Here is a 24,982-nt window from a genome sequence, read left to right as displayed (position 1 = left end):
GAACTGGACTAGCCATATAAATACTGTGGCTACAAAAGCAGGTCAGGGGCTAGGAATCATGTGACGAAAAACCTGCCTCCTGACTTCCCAAAGCATGTCCACCATCTACGAGGCACAAGTCAGGAGTGTGATGGAATACTCCCCACTTGTCTGGATGAGTACAGCTGCCACAACACTCAGGAAGCTTGACGTCGTCCAGGACAAAGTAGCCGCTTGATTGGCATCACATCCAAAAACACTCACTCCCTCCACCGCTGATGCATAGTAGCAGCAGTGTGTACCATCTACAAAATGCACTGCAGGAATTCACCAAGGCTCCTTCAACAGCACCTTCCAAACCCACGACCACTAGCATCTAGAAGGACAAGGGCAGCAGATAGATGGGTACACCACCACATGAGGGTTCCCATCCAAGTCACTCACCATCTTGACTTGGAAATATATCGCAGTTCCTTCACTGTTGTTGGGTCAAAATTCTGGAATTCCCTTCCTAACAGCACTGTGGGTGTACCTACACCACATGGACTGCAGCAATTCAACAAGGTAGCTCACCACCACCTTCTCAAGGGCAACTAGGGATGGGCAATAAAAGCTGGCCCAGCCAGTGAAGCCCACATCCCGTGAATGAATTTTTTAAAAATACATTGTGCTTGTTTCAGCTAAACAAACATAAGTGAGAGCCATTTGCTGGTTCATTCCCCAGAGCAGTCAGGGTCAAACTGCCTGGTTTAAATTGCAAACAATGCTTGGCAGTTAACTGTCTGTCACCATCAACTGGTGCATTCTCCATGGCAATGCCTCTGCCAATCAGAGTCCACTTGCCAATTAATCAGCACTCTTCCCATGCAATATAAACATGTTGTTTCCCCTGACATTGCTATTTTCTTGTGAATTGTCCTGATGCGCGCAAGACAAAAAGCTTCAACAAAAACGTATCTTTTTAGCAATATTTAAGGCACTCCTTAAAACCTACCTCTTTGACCAGTTATTTGGTCATCTGCCCTAATATCTACTTATGTGGCTCAGTGTCAAATTTTGCTTTCTAACATTCCTGTGAAGCATCTCGGTACATTTTATTATAGTAAAAGTACTATGTAAATACAAGTTGTTATTGTAATGAATTGCAAAAGACTATTTGCTCTGGTTCAGGAATCAGTAAAAGTTTTCAATTGATAATCCCTCACTACTAAGAGTAAGGAAAGGTGTTAGAAGAAATTTATATACTCAGTGGATTACTGGAGCATAGAGTGCTTTGACATGGGGAATGATTGATCCATAGACCACTGCACTTTTCAAGGTAAGTATTAGAAACATAGTGCAAGGCTATATTGGGGGAAGCACAGCGGTTGGGTTAATTTTAGATAGCTCCATCAAAGAGCCAACACATATAATGGGCTGAATGGTCTCCTGTATTGTAAATTTGAGTACTTATACAGTGCTACAAATCCATAAAAAGAAAATGATAAATTACTAATTGAATTCATCCATAGCTTCACACTATTGTATTATGGTAAAATCTTTCCTCTGCTACCCTTATCTGATTCAGATTTTCATGAACATATCTCGTTCTTTTAGGTAGAGAAAGGGATAAGGTAAAAATTATGTAGCTTATTATCTGGAATGGCATTAAACAGCTGTGCTGCTTTTTAATAAAACAGTGCATCTTGAGAAAATTCTCTGCCAAATTCAAAGTCATCCAGGCTGTCAATGCACAAGTCATACAGGAGAGAGAGACTGAATGAATGCTTGTGGAATGAAGATGCCATGTGGTTAATTGTAATTGCAATCCTGCAAAAGGCACTTAATACTGTAATGTATCATATATTTGTAACAAATTGCTATTCCTGACTAAAATGTAACATGTGAAAAGTGCAAAGCTGATATTACTGCAACTTTTAAGGAAACAAAAAATACTGTAGTGTGGCTTAGAGCAGGATTAAACAGGTCATGAAGTCTACAACCAATTTTGCAGCCCAACACTCCAAACGTTTTTATGAGGGTTCACATCAATCTATTCAAGTGACTGGCCAGGTTTTCCTCCCTTTTTTCCCCTTTTCCCTCTACCAAACCAAAAATGGGTAAGGGTGGAGAACTCACTTGTACAAGACTTCTGGTAGTGGATTTACAGGAGATAGCATGTCCTGATGAGCATTCAATTACAAGATTCACTGTCTTGCTTATTAGTTACTTCAGATAATTTCTAGACTGGTTAAGAAGCACATCTGGGAAACAGATGGGTGCAGGGGACTTTAACTTCCCAGGAGACTCAGTGACATGTCTACAGACTGAAGCTGTGAACGGTTTGACTGGTTCTGCAGTAAACCCTTTTGTTTTGCACAAGGATATTTCAGAACCACACTGGTGAACATCAATAATCGTCAGTGGGGAAAGAGGGGAAGCACCTTTTGCAGTGAAAAGCTTTTTTAAAAAAAACAGCCAGTAGTAACTGCATTTGATTTCAAGACAAACTCTCCATATATTAATTTAACTTAGCCAAAAGGTTACATTCTTGTCCCGTTTTTCCCCCATTCATAGCACAAGAAATACTCTAGAGAGTCAGAAAAAACATTCCTCCGTGGTGTCCTGCACTTCCAGCTAGAAATAGAGACGGTAATCATCCCTGCTGAAAGGCCTGGTGTTCCCGATGGAAATACCTAAGGAAAACTAAATCAAAAAAAATTGTTCCTCCTTGGAATGTTGTCATAAAAATTAATATATCCTTTTTCTCTTTCCTCTTTTATGACTCAATTATCCAGTGACATTGATCTTGATGTTAAGAAGCTATAATGATTGTAAACTCCATTCAGTTCTTTGTGTAGTAATTACATCAAATGTACAATTAAGCAAACAAGTGACAAACATGGCTGGAAAAGCAGGCTGAAGAATGGGAAACCTCAGCAAACCTTAATCCTACTCTCAACAGCTTTGAAATCTCATCTTCAGAGCATCCCACTTCTTATTCATGAACTCAAAGTTCAAAGCTGTACGCAGCAGTGGTCTTGATGAGGAAATCAGCTTCAACTGCCATCAAGTGCATGTGGCCAAACTTACACCTTTGATAAGATTCTCTCAGATCTTCAAATATGTTTGTCAGGCACAGAAGAGCCTACTGCAGCTCCACATCACTATCCTGTATGTATCAGAAAAGGCCTCTGAAAAATATCAGTAATGAAACTTCATATATTGTGTCTTTTTTTACCTGGAACAGGATAGAATTTGAAATAGGGTTATTTGAATTTGCAACATGGTTGTTTGGACCTATATTGGAGTGAAAAATTTGTGACCTACCTAACCATAGCCCAGTGCAATTTCTCCAAGCTTCAGATACTTTTAGCAAATACCAACGGTCAGTTTTTAGAGAGTTTGTTTTTGTGCCAATGTTTCTGACTCCAACCTGTTATGCTACCGGTATGCACACAGTCCCACAAAGCTACTTCAAAAAACTACATTGGGGGAAGTGGTGGCCTAGTGGTAATGTCATTGGACTAGTAATCCAGAGGCCTAGGCTATTGCTCTGGGGACGTGGGTTCAAATCCCACTGTGGCAGCTGGTGGTATTTAATTTTTTTTTTAAAAGCTCAATGCCTGGACATGTTCCTTTTGTCTGCAGAGGACAGGTCCCTGCGTATGAATATATGTAGATTCTAGCAAGAGTAAGTGAACCACATTGTGAGCCCGACTGATAACGTTAAATTGGTTGTTAGTGTAATTCTTAGCACAGCTGGGATTGTTCAGCAAGTGCTGTCCAATCTTGGAAATACATCTAACATTAGACATTATGTTCTGAGTTTTGCAAGTACAGACTCATTGAGTGTGATCAATACTGTGCCTATTGCAAACAGCCGAAGAGAAGTGCTGTATGATAGAATCTGCCAGTCGTTGAGATATACGGTCTACGTGCCTGGCATCATCACACCAGCACTGAAATTCATATACTGCATTACTCATTTCCCTGGTAGGCAGAACATCTTTTTCACTTGACGGCAGCATCCTGTTAGTGGAAAATACCACTCCTGTTGCTACTGCATGATAGCAGAAGAAATGGCTAGCTTCACCTGTTTCTCAAATATTTAAGATACCTTACCCTTCCAGGGTGACTTGAGGTAGACTGGACACTTTTCAGGTCCGAAAGTGGTGCCGTGAGACCCATTCATGAGTATGCAATACACAGCAAGCACTGATTGGGGTAGCCATTATCCTGCAGGATTTAAGGCTCCCCTCCTGACATCTTTCCTCAGCATACCAGCCCTACCACCTGTTGCTAAAGTGCCAGGAAAATTTAGTCACGTAATTCTGTACGACTTGACCTATTCACAAATTGTTTCTGTTGCTGTTTACTAAGGTGCATTTTCTGCAATAATATAGGATTGGTGCTTAGAAATGTGTCAACATTTGCAGGTGTTTCACAAACAGGAAACTTTGGCAATTACTGGGCAATTTTACAGCGTCTTAAATTCTGTAACTTTGTGGTTTAACAGATATCACAACAAAATGGCACTCAATGATTTTGCTTTTTAAAATAAAAAATGTGACTTGCCTATTGAACCAGTTAATATTTTGTCAGATCTAGACAAATGAAATTAGATCTGACTGTGGATATGCACATCTCTCGCAAATGGACAGAACTGAGTTTCAGGAAGTCCAATTATTTGTATCCTATGAAAAGAAAACATTGGGTTAACTTGTTCACAGAGTGGCTAAGTCATTAATGGAATGTGTCAGCTACTGTTCACTGACTGGCAGGCAATGATTCCTCATGGGAAAACTATAGACTATTCAACAGAGCTGAAAATTTACTGCCTAATTTAAAAATTATTGCTTTAGAAGATTAATGTAATGCGGCTGTATAGAATAATATTAGTATTCACCGTATGTTGAAATCTCTAGCTGTAAATGAAACGTGCAATCTAGCAGAAATGTTTATAGATCTGTGTTGTGGCTCAGAATGAATCTTTTCAATCTGCTGACTGAGATATTCTGAGTATATGAAGCAAAATTACTAAAAGTGAATGCTATTATGTGACCAAAATACGTGCAATTTTCTTCACTCTAAGTTCTGCTCTCTACATGTTGATATGCAATCTAGATCATGGAAAGGATTTAATAGGACACTGCCTCATGATACAGGAATAAAGCATTATGAACTTGTCTTTCCTTTTGCGACAGAAGTACTACCCAAGGAAAGTTGTTAGTAATAAGAAGAACATATTAAATATATTAAATTATATTAAATTATCTTTTCAATTGTTAAAGGCTACTACAACTTTGTTATTCAGTTAAAATATAATAAAGGATTGAGTATTACATCATGCACCTGTTATGTCCAGGTGAGAAATGGGGAACTGGCTCCCCTCTATTCAACCTCCTTGGTTGGTCACAACAAAAGTTTGTTTCTTTTTCACAAGGATATGCCTTTTCCAAATCAGAATGTATTCCAACTATTTAAGCTGTGAGCAATAAGGAACCAATCAAACAAGGTTTTTTTGAGTCAAAGAAAGAGCAAATTTATTAACCACTAAACCTGAGAAAAATAGTAAAAACGCGATGTCAAGCATTCAGCCATCATGCAGGCATTCGGGCGCACGCATGCATGCACACACACACACAACCCCCCCCACCAAAGGTATCAGAAATAAGGGGAGCTTGAGTCCAATAAAATATATATAAACGGTTATACAGTTAAGTGTCCTTCGATTGTCCTTGAGGTGTGGATTTTAAACACTGTGGCGATTTAGGCTATCTGGTTTCTTGGATGCGGTCAGATGTAGATGATGTTGCAATTATTATGAGATTGCAGCTTGCTGGCAGGTTTCTGGTAGAGTTGGCTTCTCGAACCGGACGAGTCACTTATTTCAAAAGTGAGAGAGAGCATACTTCAGCCTGTTTCCTTTGCTGAAGACTTTCTTGACACCGCCTGTGTCACTTGTAAATCTCTCTCTAGTGGCTAGACAGCCGTGCCTTGAAATAAATCACCCATTGTGTAATTCCAAGTGATTTTGGATGTGTCTGTCTGTGGCAGCCATTGCTTCAACATCCGCTATTTAATGTCTCTTCCTTAGACAATTAAGAGTTTCGATGGGTTTCTGGCTTATAAGAAATGCCTCTATCTGCACTCTCCCCTGAGGGTGATTTGTTTGTCTCTCACCTTTACCTTGGAATGTGGCCTTGAATTTTTTAAGCAGTTTGCTCAGTCTCAGTTCAAATTGCAAAATTTCCAGTCAGTTGAAAGCTGAAAATCATACTTTCAAAAATAAAGGGACGGAGCCTCGTGACACCTTCCCATCACAAAAAAAATGAAATGAGATTCACTCTTATTTCATTACAAGGTATAAAAACACAAAACAAAAAATACATTTGTTCCCATTCACTCCCTCAGCCTTTGTCAGGATTATCCCATCAGTTCTAGTTGGAGGTCTCTAAGTTCGGGACACACAATCCACAACCACATTTGATTTCCCCACAATGTGGGTGATTTTTTAGATGATATGGTTGAAGAAACCAACTCCAATGGAATAACCTTGCACTCTGAGTTTTGAATCCCTCCGCAAAAGTCAAAGGATTGTGGTCAGTTTAGACTGTGTATAGACCCGGTATAGACCCTTTACCCATTTCAGACATATACCTCAGAAGTGTTTGAGAGTCTGTAATAAACCTAGGGTTTCTTTTTCTACGGTTCTGATGTTTGTTCAGCTTTTTGGGGAAGTACCCAATTGGTGTCTTTATTCGTGATTCGTCCTCCTGAAGGAGAACAGCCCCCAGCCCTGAGGTCACTCGCATCGATGGCCACTTTAAATGCTTGTTTAAAGTCTGGAGCTAATAGCACTGTTTCATTTATTAAAATGGCTTTCAGCTTTTTAATGCTGTCTGGCATTTCTCAGTCCATACTACGCATACTAAAAATCTCATGATTTCCCGTTGTGTAAATAGGAAACTATACTATTGCTTGTACCTTTACAGCTCTGGGCAGTACTTGTCCTTGACTCACCATGTGCCCTCAATGGGTCACCTAAGCCTCAGCAAACTTGCTGTTTGCGAGATTGACCACAAGGTCAGCTGACTGTAGTTTCTGGAAGAGGGCTTCCAGTTGCTCTAAGTGAGTTTCCCAGGTGTCTCTGTGCATTAGGAGGTCATCTAAGTACATTATACAATTGGATAGGCCCGCCACTACCTGTTTCATCAGCCTTTAAAAGGTGACTGGGGCATTACTGAGTCTAAATGGCATGATTCGACACTGGTATAACCCATCTGTAATCACAAAGGCAGAGATTTCCCTCCCATGGGCAGTCAAGGGAACCTGCCAGTATCCCTTGAGCAAATCTATCTTTGTAATGTAGGCTGCGTTACCTACCCTATCTATGCAGTCTTTCGGGTAGGATATCAGGTAGGAGTCGGCTCTGGTCGCTGCATTAACCTTTCAGTAGTCAGTGCAGAACCTTGTGAAGAGGTCCAGCTTGAGCATGAGCACAATTGGGGAGCTCCTGCTATTGCTGCTAGCACTATTAGTTGGTGCTCCAGCATGTAGTTAACCTCCTCCTGAACCTGGATCAGCTTCTCTGGACCTAGATAGTAGGAATGAAGCCTTATGGGAGGGGTTACTTCCACATCCGCAGCATGCAGACCTACTGTGGTGCAGTCTGGCTTGCCTCTACAGATGGTTTTAAATGCAGTGAGCAGCTTGACAGGCTCCCTCGCTGTTCTGCATTAGATGGGTGAATATGATGCCCAATTTCACTAGAATTTCTGTGTTTGCTAGCCAGACAGTAGGAGGTTCAATGTGGGCCTCACCTATGTCGCTGTCCAATTCATCTTCATTGTTCCTCTCGTCCTCCAGGTCTGTCGTTGTTGGACAGACCATTACCTGCTTGTCCCCTTCTCGGCTGTGATATTGTTTTATCATGTTGACATGGCACAGCCTTTGCTTTTTCCTGCGGCCTGGGGTGTCAGTTAGATAGTTTACCTCCTCAAGCTTCTTTGCTACTCTGTACAGGCCACTGAATCAGGGTTTTAGGGTTTCACTCAGTATTGGTAGGAGCACTAGCACATCGTCTCCTGACTGAAAGGTTTGGGCTTTGGCACATTTGTCTGCCTGTTTTTCATAGCTGTTTAAGTGTTTTCAAGCCACATCACAGGCTCTCATGAGTTGCTCAAGGAACAAAGTTATGTAGTCTAATATGGAGATTTCCTCCTCCTGTTCTAAAAATCTCTCCTTGATTAGTTTCAGAGGACCTCTCACTTGGTGTCCATAAACTAATTCAAATGGAGTAAAACCAGCAGACTCATTGAGTGAGCCTCTGGTAACAAACAAAAGAAAATCTAGCCCTTTATCCCAGTCGTGGGGGTACTCATGGTAGTATACCCTAGACATTATTTTTAGGGTCTGGTGATACCATTCTAGTGCCCCCTGTGACTGCAGCTGATATGCTGAGGACTTCAGGGTCACACCCAGGTTACCCATGACTTCTTGGGATATTCAGGAAATGAAATTTGAGCCCTGATCTGACTGGATCTCGGTGGGTATTCCAATAGGGTCATCTGTCTGCAGTCCCACTTCAGCTTCTTCAGACGGAGCTTATCTGGCCATACAGTGGGTAACCACACAGTCAGGGAAAACGCCAGGTGCTTTCTCCTGTAGCTGTTCTGTCTCCCTGACCTCTGTTAGCTTCTCTGAAACTGCTGGGGATACTGTCAATTTTGATCCCACCAGGTCATTGCCGAGGAGCAGGTCGACCCCGTCCACAGGCAAACTGGGACAACTCCCATGGTCACCGGTCCAGACACAAGGTTGCACCCAGTACAAGAGAATGGGCATGTACCCTCCTTCAATATCCTTTACCAACACCTTGGCACTTATTGCAGTCTCTGGTAGAAAGGCTGTGCCTTTTCCCAGCGGTAGAGCTTGGCTGGCCCCTGTATCCCTCAGTATCACTGTAGGCTTACTCATTTAGCTCTGGGAAATGTAGCCACTCTCCCTTCTGATACAAAATCCTTGTAACTCTCAGGGATTTTTTAAACTCACCCACACTCTCAGTAGTGCATCTGCAGAGATTTGCTGCCACAGTCAGATCCATAGCCTGGTCTGCTATGTTCTCTGTCTGGCTCCCATTTTCTGCACAGAGTTTGTATGCCCCAACAAATCCCATGGGTTTTTCCCATAACTCTAGCAGTCAGAGTGGATGTGTCCTGCCTTGTGGCAGTTAACACACACACAAGCTTCAGGGCCTCATTCCTCTTCTCAGCACCATGTTTTCTGGCCTGAGGAGGGTCCCCCGTGTTTTTAGTTGTCCCATCTCTCCCAGGGGTACTCAGTTTCCTTTCTCTCTCCCACCTTCTAGCCCCCTCAGTTGGTTGGAGGTGACTAAAGAAGCATTTCCTTAGGGATAAGTGTTTGTGGGCAGGCTCATAATCATCAGCCAGGGTTGCTGCCTGAGTGGTTCCTGTTACTCTCTAGATAAAAGCAAAAAACTGCGGATGCTGGAAATCCAAAACAAAAACAAAAATACCTGGAAAAACTCAGCAGGTCTGACAGCATCTGCGGAGAGGAATACAGTTAACGCTTCAAGTCCGAATGACTGTTCATCAGAACAGTTCTGATGAAGAGTCATTCGGACTCGAAACGTTAACTGTATTCCTCTCTGCAGATGCTGTCAGACCTACTGAGTTTTACCAGGTATTTTTGTTTTTGTCCTGTTACTCTCTGTTCCTCTATGTGAGTTCTTATTGGGGAGGCTATGGAGGTTTTGAACTCCTCAAGGAGAATTATTTCATGAAGATTTTCATAGCTGGCCTAAATTTTAAGCGGCCATATCCACCGGTCAAAAGTGAGCTGCTTGAACCATTCAAATTCCAGATACGACTGGTCAGGCTGTTCCCTGAGGGTACGGAATTTCTAACCATACGCCTTTGACGCTAACTGGTAAGCACTTAAAATGGCCTTTTATGCTGCCTCATAGCTTGTTGCACTTTCTTCAGGCAAGAGGGAGTAAACCTCGTGAGTTTTTCCTGTCAGCTTACTCTGCAACAGCAAGGACCAGTGTTGGGCTGCCACTTTAACTGCTGTGCTAACCTTTCAAAAGAGATAAAGAAGGCATCCACCACTTTTTCATCAAATTTAGGGATTAAATGGGCAACCTCGGGGTGGTTCGGTCACCAGGGATGTCTTCAATGGGTACAATTGGATCCTTCCTTCTCAGCTCAAAGTGTTTTAATTTAAACTTGTTTTCCTTTTTTCTGGAATTCTCTCTCCTTCCATTCCTGCCTCTCTTTTTTTCCCGTTCCTGCTTCTCTCTCTTTTTCCCTTTCCTCAAATTCCAATTCCAATCTTCGCTGCTCCAATCTTAATTTCTCTGCCGCCAATGTATCTGCTTCAGTGTCATCAATTTCCACCTCAGGATGTTTTGCCAACCTTTTTAAAAATCTTGTTTTTCTGGCTTTTAGGCAGAACTCCACCTCTAAGTGCCCAGCCATACCTTTTAATTCTTCCAAGGACGATGCCCTCAATTTCTCACCAGTTGTCTCACCCTGTCCTAAGAAAGCATTGACGTTGAATGTGGACATTTTAGTATTACAGACCCAAGAAAAACTTTTGCAGTTTTTAAAATTGCTTTTGAAGGAACAATTTACTTTCCCACTCCAATTCCTTTGTCAGTCTGCGGGAACAATACCGGACACGAGCCCCCAATTTTGCTATGACCAGGTGAGAAGGGTGAGCTGGCTCCACTCTATTTAACCTCCTCAGTTGGTCACAACAAAGGTTTAAATTTATTTTTCACTAGAATATTCCTTTTTCAAACAAGGATGTATTTAACTGCTTAATTTGTGAGTAATAAGGAGCCAATCAACCAAGGTTTTCTTGAGTCAAAGAGCAAGCATTAACCACTAAGATAAAAGCAAAAAACTGCGGATGTTGGAAATCCAAAACAAAAACAAAAATACCTGGAAAAACTCAGCAGGTCTGGCAGCATCTGCAGAGAGAAGCACAGTTAGCGTTTCGAGTCCGAATGACCCTTCAACAGAACATTGAAGGGTCATTCGGACTCGAAACGTTAACTGTGCTCCTCCGCAGAGGCTGCCAGACCTGCTGAGTTTTTCCAGGTATTTTTGTTTTTGTTTAGCATTAACCACTAAACCTGGTAAAAAATAATAAAAATGCAATGTCAAGCATTCAGCATTCATGCAGTCATTCTGGCTGGCACACACACACAAGTATCAAAAATAAGGGGAGTTAGAGTCCAATAAAAAGTAGGTAAAAGAATATATGGTTGAGTGTCCTTTGATTGTCCTTGAGATGTAGATTTTAAACGCTGTGGCCAATTTGGGTCAGCTGGTTTCTTGGATGCGGTCAGATTTAGATGATGTTGCAATTATGAGATCTTAGTTCGCTGGTAGGTTTATGGCAGAGTTGGTTTCTCAAACTGGGTGACACACTTATTCCAAAAGAGAGAAAGGGAGAGACAGCAGCCTTCAGCCTGCTTCCTTTGCTGAAGATTTTCTTGACACCATCTATGTCACTTGCAAATCTCTCTCTAGTGGCTGGATAGCCTGCCTTGAAATACTTCACCCATTTTGTCTTTCCAAGAGGTTTTGGGTGTTCGGGTGTGCCTCTCTGTGGCATCCAGTTTCAATATCCAGTACTTTACATTTTTAATGCCTCTTCCTTAGACAATTACAATTTTCGATGTGTGTCTGGATTATAGGAAATGTCTCATTCTGCACACACCCGAGGATGATTTGTTTGTTTCTGACCTTCACTTTGGAATGTGGCCTTGCATCTTTTTAAGCAGTTTGCTCAGTCTCAGTTCAAATTACAAAATTACAAATTGAGCAATTATGGGTTACAATTTTGATGCTGCATTCAAGTCAGTATAGATTTTACAACAGTGTAAGAGGGAATGCTTATTTGTGTTGAATTATGAGGCATGTTTGTGCTATGGAACTTAATTTGAAAGTTTCCAAGCTCATATCTTTCTCACACAGCTGGCAGAATTTTAAAAAAATCTCCTTTGCCAGGGCTATATTAGATTTGCATTGGTGAAATGAAATGATACCTACCAAACAATATATATAATTGTAGACAAAGATAACTGAGGCTTTTTGAATAGCCTCAAGTGGGAGTTCATTAAATACATTGTCAAAGCCATGGGCTGGTTTCAATGTCTGAACATAAAAACCTTACAAAGGCTGTGCGAGTTTAGGAATTCAAAATGTCACAGCACAGGACATAAACTAAATTTAAGAAGTAATGCAATGTGGTCTCTGACTATGGTGATATTGTTGTGGCTCTTGTATTGTTTGGAAGACACACAGCTGCTGTTCATTAGATGTGTAGAAAACCTCCAAACAATGCCACTGATGTTATAGTTATGAATCACAAGACTACATAGTCACCGAGCAAATAGTTAGACATTTATTGCATGGTATTTAGGATATAAGGGATTCTATAATTAGGGGAATTGATAGCATCCTTTGTAAGCAGGATCGAGAGTCCCGCATGGTATGTTGCCTGCCCGGTGCCAGGGTGAGGGACATCTCTGACCAGCTTGAAAGGATATTGAAGAGGGAGGGGGAGGATCCAGTTGTTGTGGTCCACGTCGGGACAAATAACATAAATAAGACTAGGAAAGAGGACCTGTTTGGGGATTATCAGGAACTAGGAACTAAATTAAAGAACAGCTCCTCAAGGGTTATAATCTCCGGATTACTACCCGAGCCACGTGCAAATTGGCATAGGGATGCGAGAATAAGGGAAGTAAACACGTGGCTAAAGGAGTGGTGCGGGAAAGAGGGGTTCCATTTTGTGGGGCACTGGCATCAGTATTGGAACAGGAGGGATCTGTACCGTTGGGACGGTCTCCACCTGAACCGATCTGGGACCAATGTTCCAGCGAAAAGGGTAAATAGGGTGGTCAACAGGACTTTAAACTAGAAAGTGGCGGGGGGGGAAGGGAAGGGTAAAACTCCAAGAAGTATGACTAATGGGAAACAAAGGAGCAGGTTAGCATGTAGAGGGGTGTATTCAACTTCATGGAAAATTATGAAAAAACTGAAAAGAAAGGAAAGCCCAGGAGAGGCTATTAAAGTCTCCAGAACACAAAATATGACAGAGTGTTTGGAAAGGGCTAGGAATCTAACTTCAAGCACATCAGATAAAGGGACGACAATGAGAAAGGGGACGGGAAATACAGGACTGAAGGTGTGGTATCTGAATGCACGCAGATTACGAAATAAGGTAAATGAGCTTGTGGCGCAGATTGAAATTGGCAGGTATGATGTGGTGGGCATTACGGAGACATGGCTGCAAGGGGATCAGGACTGGGAGCTAAATATCCAAGGATATACATCCTATCGAAAAGATAGGCAGGTTGGCAGAGGGGGTGGGATTGCTTTGTTAGTAAGAAATGAAGTTAAATCGATAGCAAGAAATGATGTAGGGTCAGATGATGTAGAATCTGTGTGGGTAGAGTTGAGGAACCGCAAATGTAAAAAAACCATAATGGGAGTTATGTACAGGCCCCCGAACAGTAGTCAGGATGTAGGGCACAAGATACACCAGGAGATAGAAAAAGCGTGTAAGAAAGGCAAGGTTACAGTGATCATGGGGGATTTCAATATGCAGGTAGACTGGGAAAATCAGGTTGGTAGTGGATCCCAAGAAAAGGAATTTGTGGAATGTCTATGAGATGGCTTTTTGGAGCAGCTTGTGGTGGAGCCCACTAGGGAACACGCAATTCTAGATTTAGTGATGTGTAATGAGGCAGATTTGATAAGGGAGCTTAAGGTGAAGGAACCCTTAGGAGGAAGTGACCATAATATGATAGAATTTACCCTGCAATTTGAGAGGAAAAAGCTGGAATCAGATGTAACGGTATTACAGTTGAATAAAGGCAACTACAGAGGCATGAGGGAGGAGCTGGCCAGAATTGACTGGGAGATGAGCCTAGCAGGAAAGACAGTGGAACAGCAATGGCAGGAGTTTCTGGGAGTAATTTGGGAGACACAGCAAAAATTCACCCCTAGGAAGAAGAAGCATACTAAAGGGAGAACAAGGCAACCATGGCTGACAAGGGAAGTCAGGGACAGCATAAAAGCTAAAGAGAAAGCATACAATGTGGCGAAGAGCAGTAGGAAACCAGGGGATTGGGAAGCCTACAAAGACCAACAGAGGACAACTAAAAAAGAAATAAGAAGATTAAATATGAGGGTAAACTAGCCAGTAATATAAAAGAAGATTGCAAGAGTTTTTTTAGATATATAAAGGGTAAGAGAGAGGCAAAAGTGGACATTGGGCCGCTGGAAAATGACGCTGGAGAAGTAGTAGTGGGGAACAAAGAAATGGCGGAGGAACTGAATAGGTACTTTGCGTCAGTCTTCACAGTGGAAGACACTAGTGACATCCCCAAAGTTCAAGAGAGTCAGGGGGCAGAGGTGAGTATGGTGGCCATTACCAAGGAGAAGGTGCTAGGAAAACTGAAAGGTCTGAAGGTGGATAAATCACCTGGACCAGATGGATTACACCCCAGAGTTCTGAAGGAGATAGCTGAAGAGAAAGTGGAGGCGTTAGTGGTGATCTTTCAGGAATCACTCGAGTCAGGGAGGGTCCCAGAGGACTGGAAAATCGCTAATGTAACCCCCCTGTTTAAGAAGGGAGTGAGGCAAAAGATGGGAAATTACAGGCCGATTAGCCTGACCTCGGTCGTTGGTAAGATTTTAGAGTCCATTATTAAGGATGAGATTTCAGAATACTTGCAAGTGCATGGTAAAATCGGGCAAAGTCAGCATGGTTTCATCAAGGGGAGGTCATGCCTGACAAATCTGTTAGAATTCTTTGAGGAGGTAACGAATAGGTTAGACAAAGGAGAGCCAATGGATGTTATCTCCTTGGACTTCCAGAAGGCCTTTGACAAGGTGCCGCACAGGAGGCTGCTCAGTAAGATAAGAGCCCATGGTGTTAGAGGCAAGGTACTAGCATGGATTGAAGATTGGCTGTCTGGCAGGAGGCAGAGAGTGAGGGTAAGGGGATTCTTCTCAGGATGGCGGCCGGTGACTAGTGGAGTTCCGCAGGGGTCAGTGTTGGGACCACAACTTTTCACTTTCTACATTAATGATCTAGATGAAGGAACTGAGGGCAACCTGGCTAAGTTTGCAGATGATACAAAGATAGGTGGAGGGACAGGTAGTATTGAGGAGGCGGGGAGGCTGCAGAAGGATTTGGACAGGTTAGGAGAATGGGCAAAGAAGTGGCAGATGGAATACAACGTGGGGAAGTGTGAGGTCATGCACTTTGGTAGGAAGAATAGAGGCATAGACTATTTTCTAAATGGGGAGAGAATTCAGAAATCTGGAGTCCTAGGCCAGGATTCTCTTAAGGTTAACTTGCAGGTTGATGCGGTAGTTGGGAAGGCAAATGCATTGTTGGCATTTATTTCAAGAGGACTAGAATTTAAAAGCAGAGATGTGCTGCTGAGGCTTTATAAGGCTCTGGTCAGACCACATTTAGAATATTGTGAGCAATTTTGGGCCCCGTATCTCAGGAAGGATGTGCTGGCCCTGGAGAGGGTCCAGAGGAGGTTCATGAGAATGATCCCAGGAATGAAAGGCTTAACATATGAGGAACGTTTGAGGACTCTGGGTCTATACTTGATGGAGTTTAGAAGGATGAGGGGGGATCTGATTGAAACTTACAGAATACTGAAAGGCCTGGATAGAGTGGACGTGGGGAAGATGTTTCCATTAGTAGGAGAGACTAGGACCCGAGGGCACAGCCTCAGAGTAAAGGGAAGACCTTTTAGAACAGAGATGAGGAGAAACTTCTTTAGCCAGAAAGTGGTGAATCTATGGAATTCATTGCCACAGAAGGCTGTGGAGGCCAGGGCATTGAGTGTATTGAAGACCGAAATAGATAGGTTCTTGACTGGTAAGGGGATCAAAGGTTACGGGGAGAAGGCGGGAGAATGGGGTTGAGAAACTTATCAGCCATGATTGAATGGCGGAGCAGACTCAATGGGCCGAATGGCCTAATTTCTGCTCCTATGTCCTATGGTCTTATATGCAATGATTTGCAAATCACTTTGTAATTGAGTTATTTGCCTTCCATTTTCAGTAAAACGGCTATACTGTTAAATCCATGTCATCATTTGAAATTTCTATGTGATTTACCTATGTTGAGTATATTTAAGGTAGATATCAAGAGATTTTTGGAGACTTAAGGGAATTAAAGGATATGAGGATAATGTGTGAGGATGGGAGTTGAGGTTGAAGATCAGCTATGATCATACTGATTGGCTCATTTCTTATTTGTTATTTCTTATGTTCTCTTTCTGAAACCTAGGATATCAGTCCAGTAACCGGGGTTCCAGAGGTCCAAGTAAAAACACGTAAAGTGAGGATTTTTGTTCCAGCACGGAATGCAATGCAATCTGGTGTGAACAATACAAAGCTTTGGAAGATGGTGTTTGACACCAAGGAACGCTGGGAAAATCCCTTAATGGGCTGGGCATCCACGTAAGTTTTACTTTTAATAAATACAACTTTCATGTTGTTTAATTAGAAAGTACATATAAACTCAAGTTACATTTCTTCTGAGGTCAGTTCTCCTAAATATAATCACAGAATCTTACAGTGCAGAAGAGGCCCTTCGGCCCATTGAGTCTGCACTGACACCTGAGAAACACCTGACCTACCTACCTACTCCCATTTACCAGCACTTGGCCCATCGCCTTGAATGTTATGACGTGCCAAGTGCTCATCCAGGTACTTTTTAAAGAATGTGAGGCAACCCGCCTCCATCACCCTCCCAGGCAGTGCATTCCAGACCGTCACCACCCTCTGGGTAAAAAAGCTTTTCCTCACATCCCCCCTAAACCTCCTGCCCCTCACCTTGAACTTATGTACCCTCATGACTGACCCTTCAACTAAGGGGAACAGCTGCTCCCTATCCACCCTGTCCATGCCCCTCATAATCTTGTACACCTCGATCAGGTCACCCCTCAGTCTTCTCTGCTCCAATAAAAACAACCCAAGTCTATCCAACCTCACTTCATAACTTAAATGTTTCATCCCAGGCAACATCCTGGTGAATCTCCTCTGCACCCCCACCAGTGCAATCATATCCTTCCTATAATATGGCGACCAGAACTGCACACAGTACTCCAGCTGTGGCCTCACCAAGGTTCTATACAACTCCAACATGACCTCCCTACTTTTGTAATCTATGACTCGATTGATAAAGGCAAGTGTCCCATATGCCTTTTTCACCACCCCACTAACATGTCCTTCAGAAACCTATGAACACACACGCCAAGGTCCCTTTGTTCCTCAGAGCTTCCTAGTGTCATGCTGTTCATTGAATACTTCCTTGTCAAATTTCTCCTTTCAAACCTGACACTTTTCAGGGTTAAATTCCATCTGCCACTTATCTGCCCATTTGACCACCCCATCTATATCTTCCTGTAGCCCAAGACACTCAACGTCACTGTTAACCACCTGGCCAATCTTTGTGTCATCCGCAAACTTACTATTCCTACCCCCCACATAGTCATCTATGTCGTTTATATAAATGAAGAATAATAGGGGACCCAGCACAGATCCCTGTGGTATGCCACTGGACACTGGCTTCCAGTCACTAAAGCATCCTGCTGTCATAACCCTCTGTCTCATACAACTAAGCCAATTTAGAATCCACCTTATCGAATTACCCTGTATCCTGTGTGCATTTCCCTTCTTTATAAGTCTCCCATGTGGGACCTTGTCAAAGACTTTGCTGAAATCCATATAAACTACATCAACTGCACTACCCTCATCTACACACCTGGTCACCTCCTCAAAAAATTCAATCAAATTTGTTAGGCATGACCTCCCTCTGACAACGCCATGCTGACTATCCCTGATCAAACCTTACCTCTCCAAGTGGAGATAGATTCTCTCCTTCAGAAATTTCTCCAATAGTTTTCCTACCACTGACATGAGACTCACTGGCCTGTAGTTCCCTGGCTTCTCTCTACAACCCTTCTTAAATAGCAGAACCACATTAGCTATTCTCCAGTCCTCTGGCACCTCACCTGTGGCCAGAGAGGAATTAAAAATTTGGGTCAGAGCCCCTGCGATCTCCTCCCTTGCCTCCCTCAGCAGTCTGGGACACAAATCATCTGGACCTGGAGATTTGTCCACTTTTTTGCCTGCCAACACCTCCAATACCTTGTCACTCCCTATGTCAATTTGCTCAAGAACCTCACAGTCTCTCTCCCCGAGTTCCATACCTTCATCCTCATTCTCTTGGGTGAAGACGGATGTGAAGTATTCGTTCAACACTCTACCGATGTCCTCTGGCTCCATCCATAGATTGCCCCCTTGGTCCCTAATGGGCCCTACTCTTTCCCTGGTTATCCTCTTCCCATTGATAGATTTTCTTGGGATTTTCCCTACTTTTACTAGCCAGAGCTTTCTCATATCCCATCTTTGCTCTCCTAATTGCTTTCTCAAGCTCCACCTTGCACTTTCTGTACTCCACTAATGCCTCCGCTGATTTGCTCCCGTTGTACCTGCTAAAAGCCTCTCTTTTCCTTCTCATCGTATCCTGAATATCTCTGGTCATCCATGGTTCTCTGGGCTTGTTACTCCTTCCTATCATCCTAGAGGGAACATGTTGAGCCTGTACCCTCCCCATTTCCTTTATGAACGCCCCTCATTGCTCTTCTGTTGATTTCCCCACAAGTAACTTGGCCAGATCCTGCCTTATTTTACTAAAATCCACTCTCCCCCAATCCAAAACATTTTTCTGCAACTTCTCTATTTCTTTGTCCATAACAAGCTTAAATTGTACCATGTTGTGGCCACTATCACTAAAATACTCCGCCACCACCACCTCAGCCATCTGTCTGGCTTCATACCGCAGAATTGGGTCCAGCATTGCGCCGTCCCTTGTTGGGCCCTCTACATATTGACCTAAAAAGTTCTCCTGTACACATTTCAAGAAACCCACTCCATCCAAGCCCTTAACACTATGTCTATCCCAATTAATGTTGGGAAAGTTGAAATCACCTAATTTTATGTGGGCGGGCCAATTTAGGCATGTCCAGCGTGACGTGCACCCAGAAGCACTAAGCGCTCCCTGTGCGGGCGGCGGGGAGGAGGCTGAGTCGGGGCCTGTGCTCTTCCACACGAAAGAGCACAGAAATCTCCCTGAGGCACAGAGCAGCCACAGGGAGATTAGTTTCATTATGAAAGATTGAAATAAAGAAAAAAAATTAATTCAGACATGTACCCTCGTGTGACAGTGTCACATGAGCTGGGACATGTCAATGAATTTTAATTTAAAAATTTATTTGATTTATAAATCGTTCATGAAACCCCATCCCGCCCGTGGATGAGGTTTCATGATAAATGCGAAGGCTCTTTGCCTGCCTGCCTACCTAAAGGATGGACAGGCCTGTAGTTCCCTGGCTTCTCTCTACAACCCTTCCTAAATAGCAGAACCACATTAGCTGTTCTCCAGTCCTCTGGCACCTCCCCTGTTAACGTTAATTATTTTAATGGCCTTAATAGGCCTTTGACAGTTCGGCGGGCACGCAGCCAACTCTAGTGCGCGCCCGCCGAACTGAAGATCTGAATGACGCGCAGTGACATTGGGACACACGCCCGACATCACCGCGCGTCATTTTACGTGTCGGCGAGCGGGACCCACCCCCGCACACCGACCCGAAGATTCTGGCCATAGAGTCAGAGAGCCCGCAAAAGATATCGGTAGAAAATTAAGGCTGGTGAAGTTGCAGAGGCAGAGTGGGGAGAAAGGGAGATTTGTAAGCATGATTTTTGTTTAATGCATTGGGCAGCAATGAGCTAATGCAGGTCGAGGGTAAATGGGATTTAATGCAACACGATGAAAACAGCAGAATTTTAGACAAGCTGGTGTTTGTATAGGGTGAATATCCAAAGGCAATGAAGAAATAATTTCTTTAGTATTTTTGCTTAATGCATTGGGCAGCAATGAGCTAATGCAGGTCGAGGGTAAATGGGATTTAATGCAACACGATGAAAACAGCAGAATTTTAGACAATGAGGGTGAATATCCAAAGGCAATGAAGAAATAATTTCTTTAGTATTAGGAGCATAGATAAAGGCTTTGGAGTGCTAAGATGTGAGGAAAGAATATAGATAGGCAATGTTACGGAATTGAGTAGTCTTATTGATAAATTGAACGTGAGATTTGAAGTTCAATTCAGAGTTGATTAGGGCATCTAAGTTGCATGGAATCTGATTCAGCCTGAACAAGCAGCCATAGAGGAAGATATGATTCATGGAAAGTGTATTCAGTGAAGGTGATATTCAACTGAAATTTTTTTGTTCTGCTAAATTGACCATCTGACAAGTCATGACTAAACTAAGTTGATGAAGATTGCTGATGGACAAGGGAGGCTGATTGTGAAACTGGCCACATGCATCTAGAAACTGGCCACATATCTGTAATGTGTAAGAAAGAAAGACTGACTTACTTTTATATCAAAAAGCTACTGCGGATGCTGGAAATCCAAAACAAAAACAGAATTACCTGGAAAAACTCAGCAGGTCTGGCAGCATCGGCGGAGAAGAGATCAGTTAACGTTTCGAGCCTTCATGGCCCTTCGGCAGAACTGAAGCATAGTTAGAAGAAGGGAGAAATAAACTGGTTTAAGGTGGGTGGGACGGGGTCGGGGGGGGGGGGGGGGTGGGGAGTGGAGAGATACATTGAGGGTGTGGTGATTGTGGAGATGAGCAGATAATCTGCTCATCTCCACAATCACCACACCCTCAATGTCTCTCCCCCCATCACACCCCCGTCCCACCCACCTTAAACCAGTTTATTTCTCCCTTCTTCTAACTATGCTTCAGTTCTGCCGAAGGGCCATGAAGGCTCGAAACGTTAACTGATTTCTTCTCCGCCGATGCTGCCAGACCTGCTGAGTTTTTCCAGGTAATTCTGTTTTTGTTTTACTTTTATATCATCCCTTTCATGACTACAGGTCATCCCAAAGGGTTTTACAACCAATGACGTACTTTTTGAAGTGTAGGCATGCAATTGTAACGCAGGAAATGTGCCACCCAATTTTCACACAGCAAGATCCCACAAGCATCAGTGTGATAATGACCCAGATAATCTGGTTTTGTAGTGTTGATTGACGGATGGATATTGGCCAGGACACCAGGAATAACTCTTTTTGCTCTTTGAGATAGAGCCACCCAAGATTAATCATCCAAAAGGTTAGACCTCCAACAGTACAACACTCCCTCAGCCTTGATTTTTGTGTTCAAGTCCTGGAATGGAACATGAACCCACAATCTTCTGACTGAGTGACGAGAGTGCTACCAGCTGAGCCTGGCTGGGAGATCCAAGCACAGAACCTTGGAGTACTCTAGAGGTGTGACAAAGTGGTGCAACATGTAATGAAGTCTCAAACCTTGATGTTGCTACTTGACTTTCAAGTTGAAATTTTAGTTTACAAAATCTTGTCTCACTTGAATTTCTCCCAGCCGTGCTTTGGCCCACTTTCTCTTTGGTGCTTCCCTCCTTTAGTAAGGAAAATCAAGAGCTACAGAACCTAGCTTACTTCCCCCCTAGAATATAAAGTGTTTTTTTAAAAAATATTGAGGTGGCTATATAATCTGTCATATTCACATCCATATGATTAGATTAATTCTTTAGGCATTGGAATATTCTAGAAAATGTCTCAAAGAAATTAACCAGTGACTTTGTCAATGATACAGTTAATAGAGGTATGCAACAGTCATACAGACCACAATCCCCCAGGTTCAATCACCAACTATGCTGAACTGGGAGATGTTAGACTCTGCACTTGGAGGAGAATTTTCCAGTCGTCGAGCGGGGGCAAGGCCCGCTTGCCGACGCGTAAAAGGACATGTGGTGACATCAGGCGGGTGTCCCGACCCACCGCATGTCATTTAGATTTTCAGTTCGGCGGGCGCGCAGCTGAGTCAACTGCACACCCGCCAAACTGTCTAAAGTCTGTTAAAAACTAATTGAAGTAATCAAATGAGCTGCCCGTCCAACCTTAAGGTTGGCGGGCAGGCGAAGAGCCCAGGTGGCCTTTGCATTTTTCATGGAACCTCATCCACGGGCGGGATGAGGTTTCATGAAGTGTTTAAAAATTCAATAAAAATTTTTTTAAAAATTCATTGACATGTCCCAGCTCATGTGACACTGTCACATGAGGGTACATGTTTTAAAAGTTTTTAATGACTTTATTCAGATATTTAAAACTTAAACAAATCTCCCTAAGGCTCGGACTCAGGGAATCCACCCCCATCCGCAGAGGGAGCGCTCAGCGCTTCCAGGTGAGCGTGACGCTAGGTGGGCCCTAATTGGCCCACCCACGTAAAATGGCGCCGCGGACCCGATTGGGGGCGCCAATAGGGTTTGCACTCACTCCCGCCCACCCTGCACAATACGCGCCCCCCCCCCAAACGGGGGGGAAAATTCAGCTCTTGATTTCAGTTTCACTGCATTAATTAACTTTAACATCCCTAAGTTTAAGGCAGAAAATCAATCCTGACAATCACTATTCTGTGATCCATGCTAGAGAGTGCACATTAAGCGGGAATGGGACATAGCTTAGATGTGATGACTCCCATTTGTCAAATAATTCCATGGAGAATGTTTACTTGGGCACGGTACCTAAAGACAACTAATGTGCCATGGAACCACACCCGTGCAGGAGCTTAAATCTTTCAGAAGACATTTGGCCCAAGTTTGATTTAGTATTTTTTAATACCTGATATGTTTTAAGTTCGGAAGTGTAGCAAAAATAAATAGCAACAATTTTAAGAAATTGTAAACTACTGGATATGAGGTCTTGATGTGCCTCTGGAGTGTAAAACTGCTCTACACTTGTAATTATCCACTGAGCAGGTTCCTGATTGTAGCCAAGTTATTAGTTAAGATAAAAGTAAGTCACTCTAAGCTGAAGACATTGTATTGTGCATTCCTGTCTCCTGGAACATTATTGATCATCTCAAAATTCTAATTTTCCATTTGCAGATAATATGAAACTTTTTTAAAAATGTAATATCTAGATGAAGGTAAGACTGTATTTATGCCCAGTTGATCTGAGAAAGTAGTGGTGGATTTCCCCTTAAACTGCTGCAACCCTAGACAGCAAATTGTGTGACGTCGAGTAATTGTCTTTCTGGCATTGGTGTTCTTTTCCTTCTCAGTGGAAGAGAAACTGGCTAATTCTGTGCAACATTATATAGTTTGAACGTATTGAAATGCTATAATTAGAAGAAAAGTTAACATGATGGAAGTTAGATTGTTGTAAAAAGCTTAATTCTTTTCATTTCAGAGCTGATCCACTATCAAATACAGAATTGAGTTTTACCACCAAGGAGGACGCAATTGCCTTTGTGGAAAAGAATGGTATTTTGCTATTTTATTTAAATCTGGGTGTTGAGTTTAAAACTGCTTCTTGTTCACGAAGTTCTGTTTGGCTTTATGTTGCAAAGTTGTATTACCATATCGTTTCTGATTAAATTAACAACATCGAAGGACTGAACGTTTGCCACATAAAAGCCAGAGCTAAAAATGAATTTATATAAAACCTTAAAATGTAAGTTAAATAAAATGTAGTGTTCAGCTCCACAAATTCAAAGTGTTATTGGAAACTTTAGAAAGGCTATAATGTAGGTTCACTAGAATGCTTCCTGGTATGAAGCAATATAGATATAAAAAGTATCTTGGAAAAATTGGGCCTGTTTTCATAGAACAATGCAGATTATAAGGCAAAACAATGGTAGTGTGTAAAACTATGACAGAAAAGGTGCAGAGTAAATAGAAGCAGGCTATTTTTAGTAGTTAAGGAGTAAAAGAATTAGTGGCCATAGATACACGGTTAAAAATTAGCTTTAGAATAGAGCACAGGAGAAACCTCTTTACATGGAGAATTGAGAGTATGTGGAGTTTGGTTCCAGGATTAATGCTTAAGGCAGTAAATTTATCAACACTGAATATTGGTTTTGGATAAATGGATGAATGAAAACGGGATGCAGGGATAGGACAGGGTGAGTAGATGCGTTCAGGGATTGCATGGAGAGTAACCACAAACACGATATGGTTGGGCTGCACACATTGTTTCTATGTTTAAACTTCAGTGCTTGTATTTCTGTGTATTGCATAGATGGATCATGGGTAATGCAGTTTGTAACTTCAGGCTTAGAAAATTTAGTCAGTAATGTATAAATGCTCTCTGAAAAGGCAGTCTGCATTCTGCATCCTACAATAATCAAACCGTGAATAATATAAATTTCATTTTGTTTATAACTTCAAAACTTTTCTCTACAATATTTATTAGAAATTGTACATACTGATGTGGTCTATATCAATAAATGTTCAATATAAAGTTATGAAACTGCTTTCATCATGTTTATAATAAAGCACTTACGCAATAAAATGTTTCTTTTTCACCACAGGTTGGAGTTATGAAGTAGAGGAAAAGAAGGCAAAGGTGCCCAGACCGAAGTCATATGGTGTAAACTACTCTTGGAACAAAAGGACCAGGGTGTCAACCAAATAAATGACACCATCACAGTTGTCCATTTCACTAAGAATAAAATCAACTGTTATATTTAGGTTGTTACTCTAATGTGTGAATAAATTTAACCTTTAACCAATTATTTTTGCCTATCCTTCTGTCATAAAATATGTATTTTCCATAAATTTCATTTTTTTTCTCCATTCCCCTCCATGGCTCCCAGTAAGGCACAGATTCCCATAATGGATGTGACCATACTCATTGGGTAAGCATCAAATGTTCCAATTAAGAAATATTCAAACTCCTCACTCTGTAGCTGTCAGATTAAAGGAATAACTAGCACAGGAGCCTAGTCTATTCCAAGCAAGAAGTACTCACTAGTGTGACCTAGACCATTGACCATCATAATTTGATGGCACAATTCTGTGATCCTCAAAGTTGAATTTGTTGAAAAAAGAGGGCTTCGCATTT

General features: G+C 42.3%; 1 protein-coding gene across 1 annotated transcript in view; it reads left to right on the top strand.

The window, feature by feature from the left end:
- ndufs4 (NADH:ubiquinone oxidoreductase subunit S4) overlaps positions 1-24,651 on the top strand; it is a 189,885-nt gene extending 165,234 nt beyond the window's left edge. Inside the window, exons 3-5 of the mRNA XM_078549897.1 lie at positions 16,324-16,496; positions 23,327-23,400; positions 24,450-24,651. Coding sequence (XP_078406023.1) covers positions 16,324-16,496; positions 23,327-23,400; positions 24,450-24,553 — 351 coding nt within the window. The 3' untranslated portion in view covers positions 24,554-24,651. The remainder of the gene's footprint in view (positions 1-16,323; positions 16,497-23,326; positions 23,401-24,449) is intronic.
- Positions 24,652-24,982: the final 331 nt, after the last annotated feature.

The sequence above is a fragment of the Cetorhinus maximus genome, chromosome 1 (assembly GCF_964194155.1).
Source record: "Cetorhinus maximus chromosome 1, sCetMax3.hap1.1, whole genome shotgun sequence".
Taxonomy (NCBI): domain Eukaryota; kingdom Metazoa; phylum Chordata; class Chondrichthyes; order Lamniformes; family Cetorhinidae; genus Cetorhinus; species Cetorhinus maximus.
The sequence above is the reverse complement of the archived record's forward strand: the minus strand, read 5'-3'. Positions and strand labels throughout refer to the sequence as shown.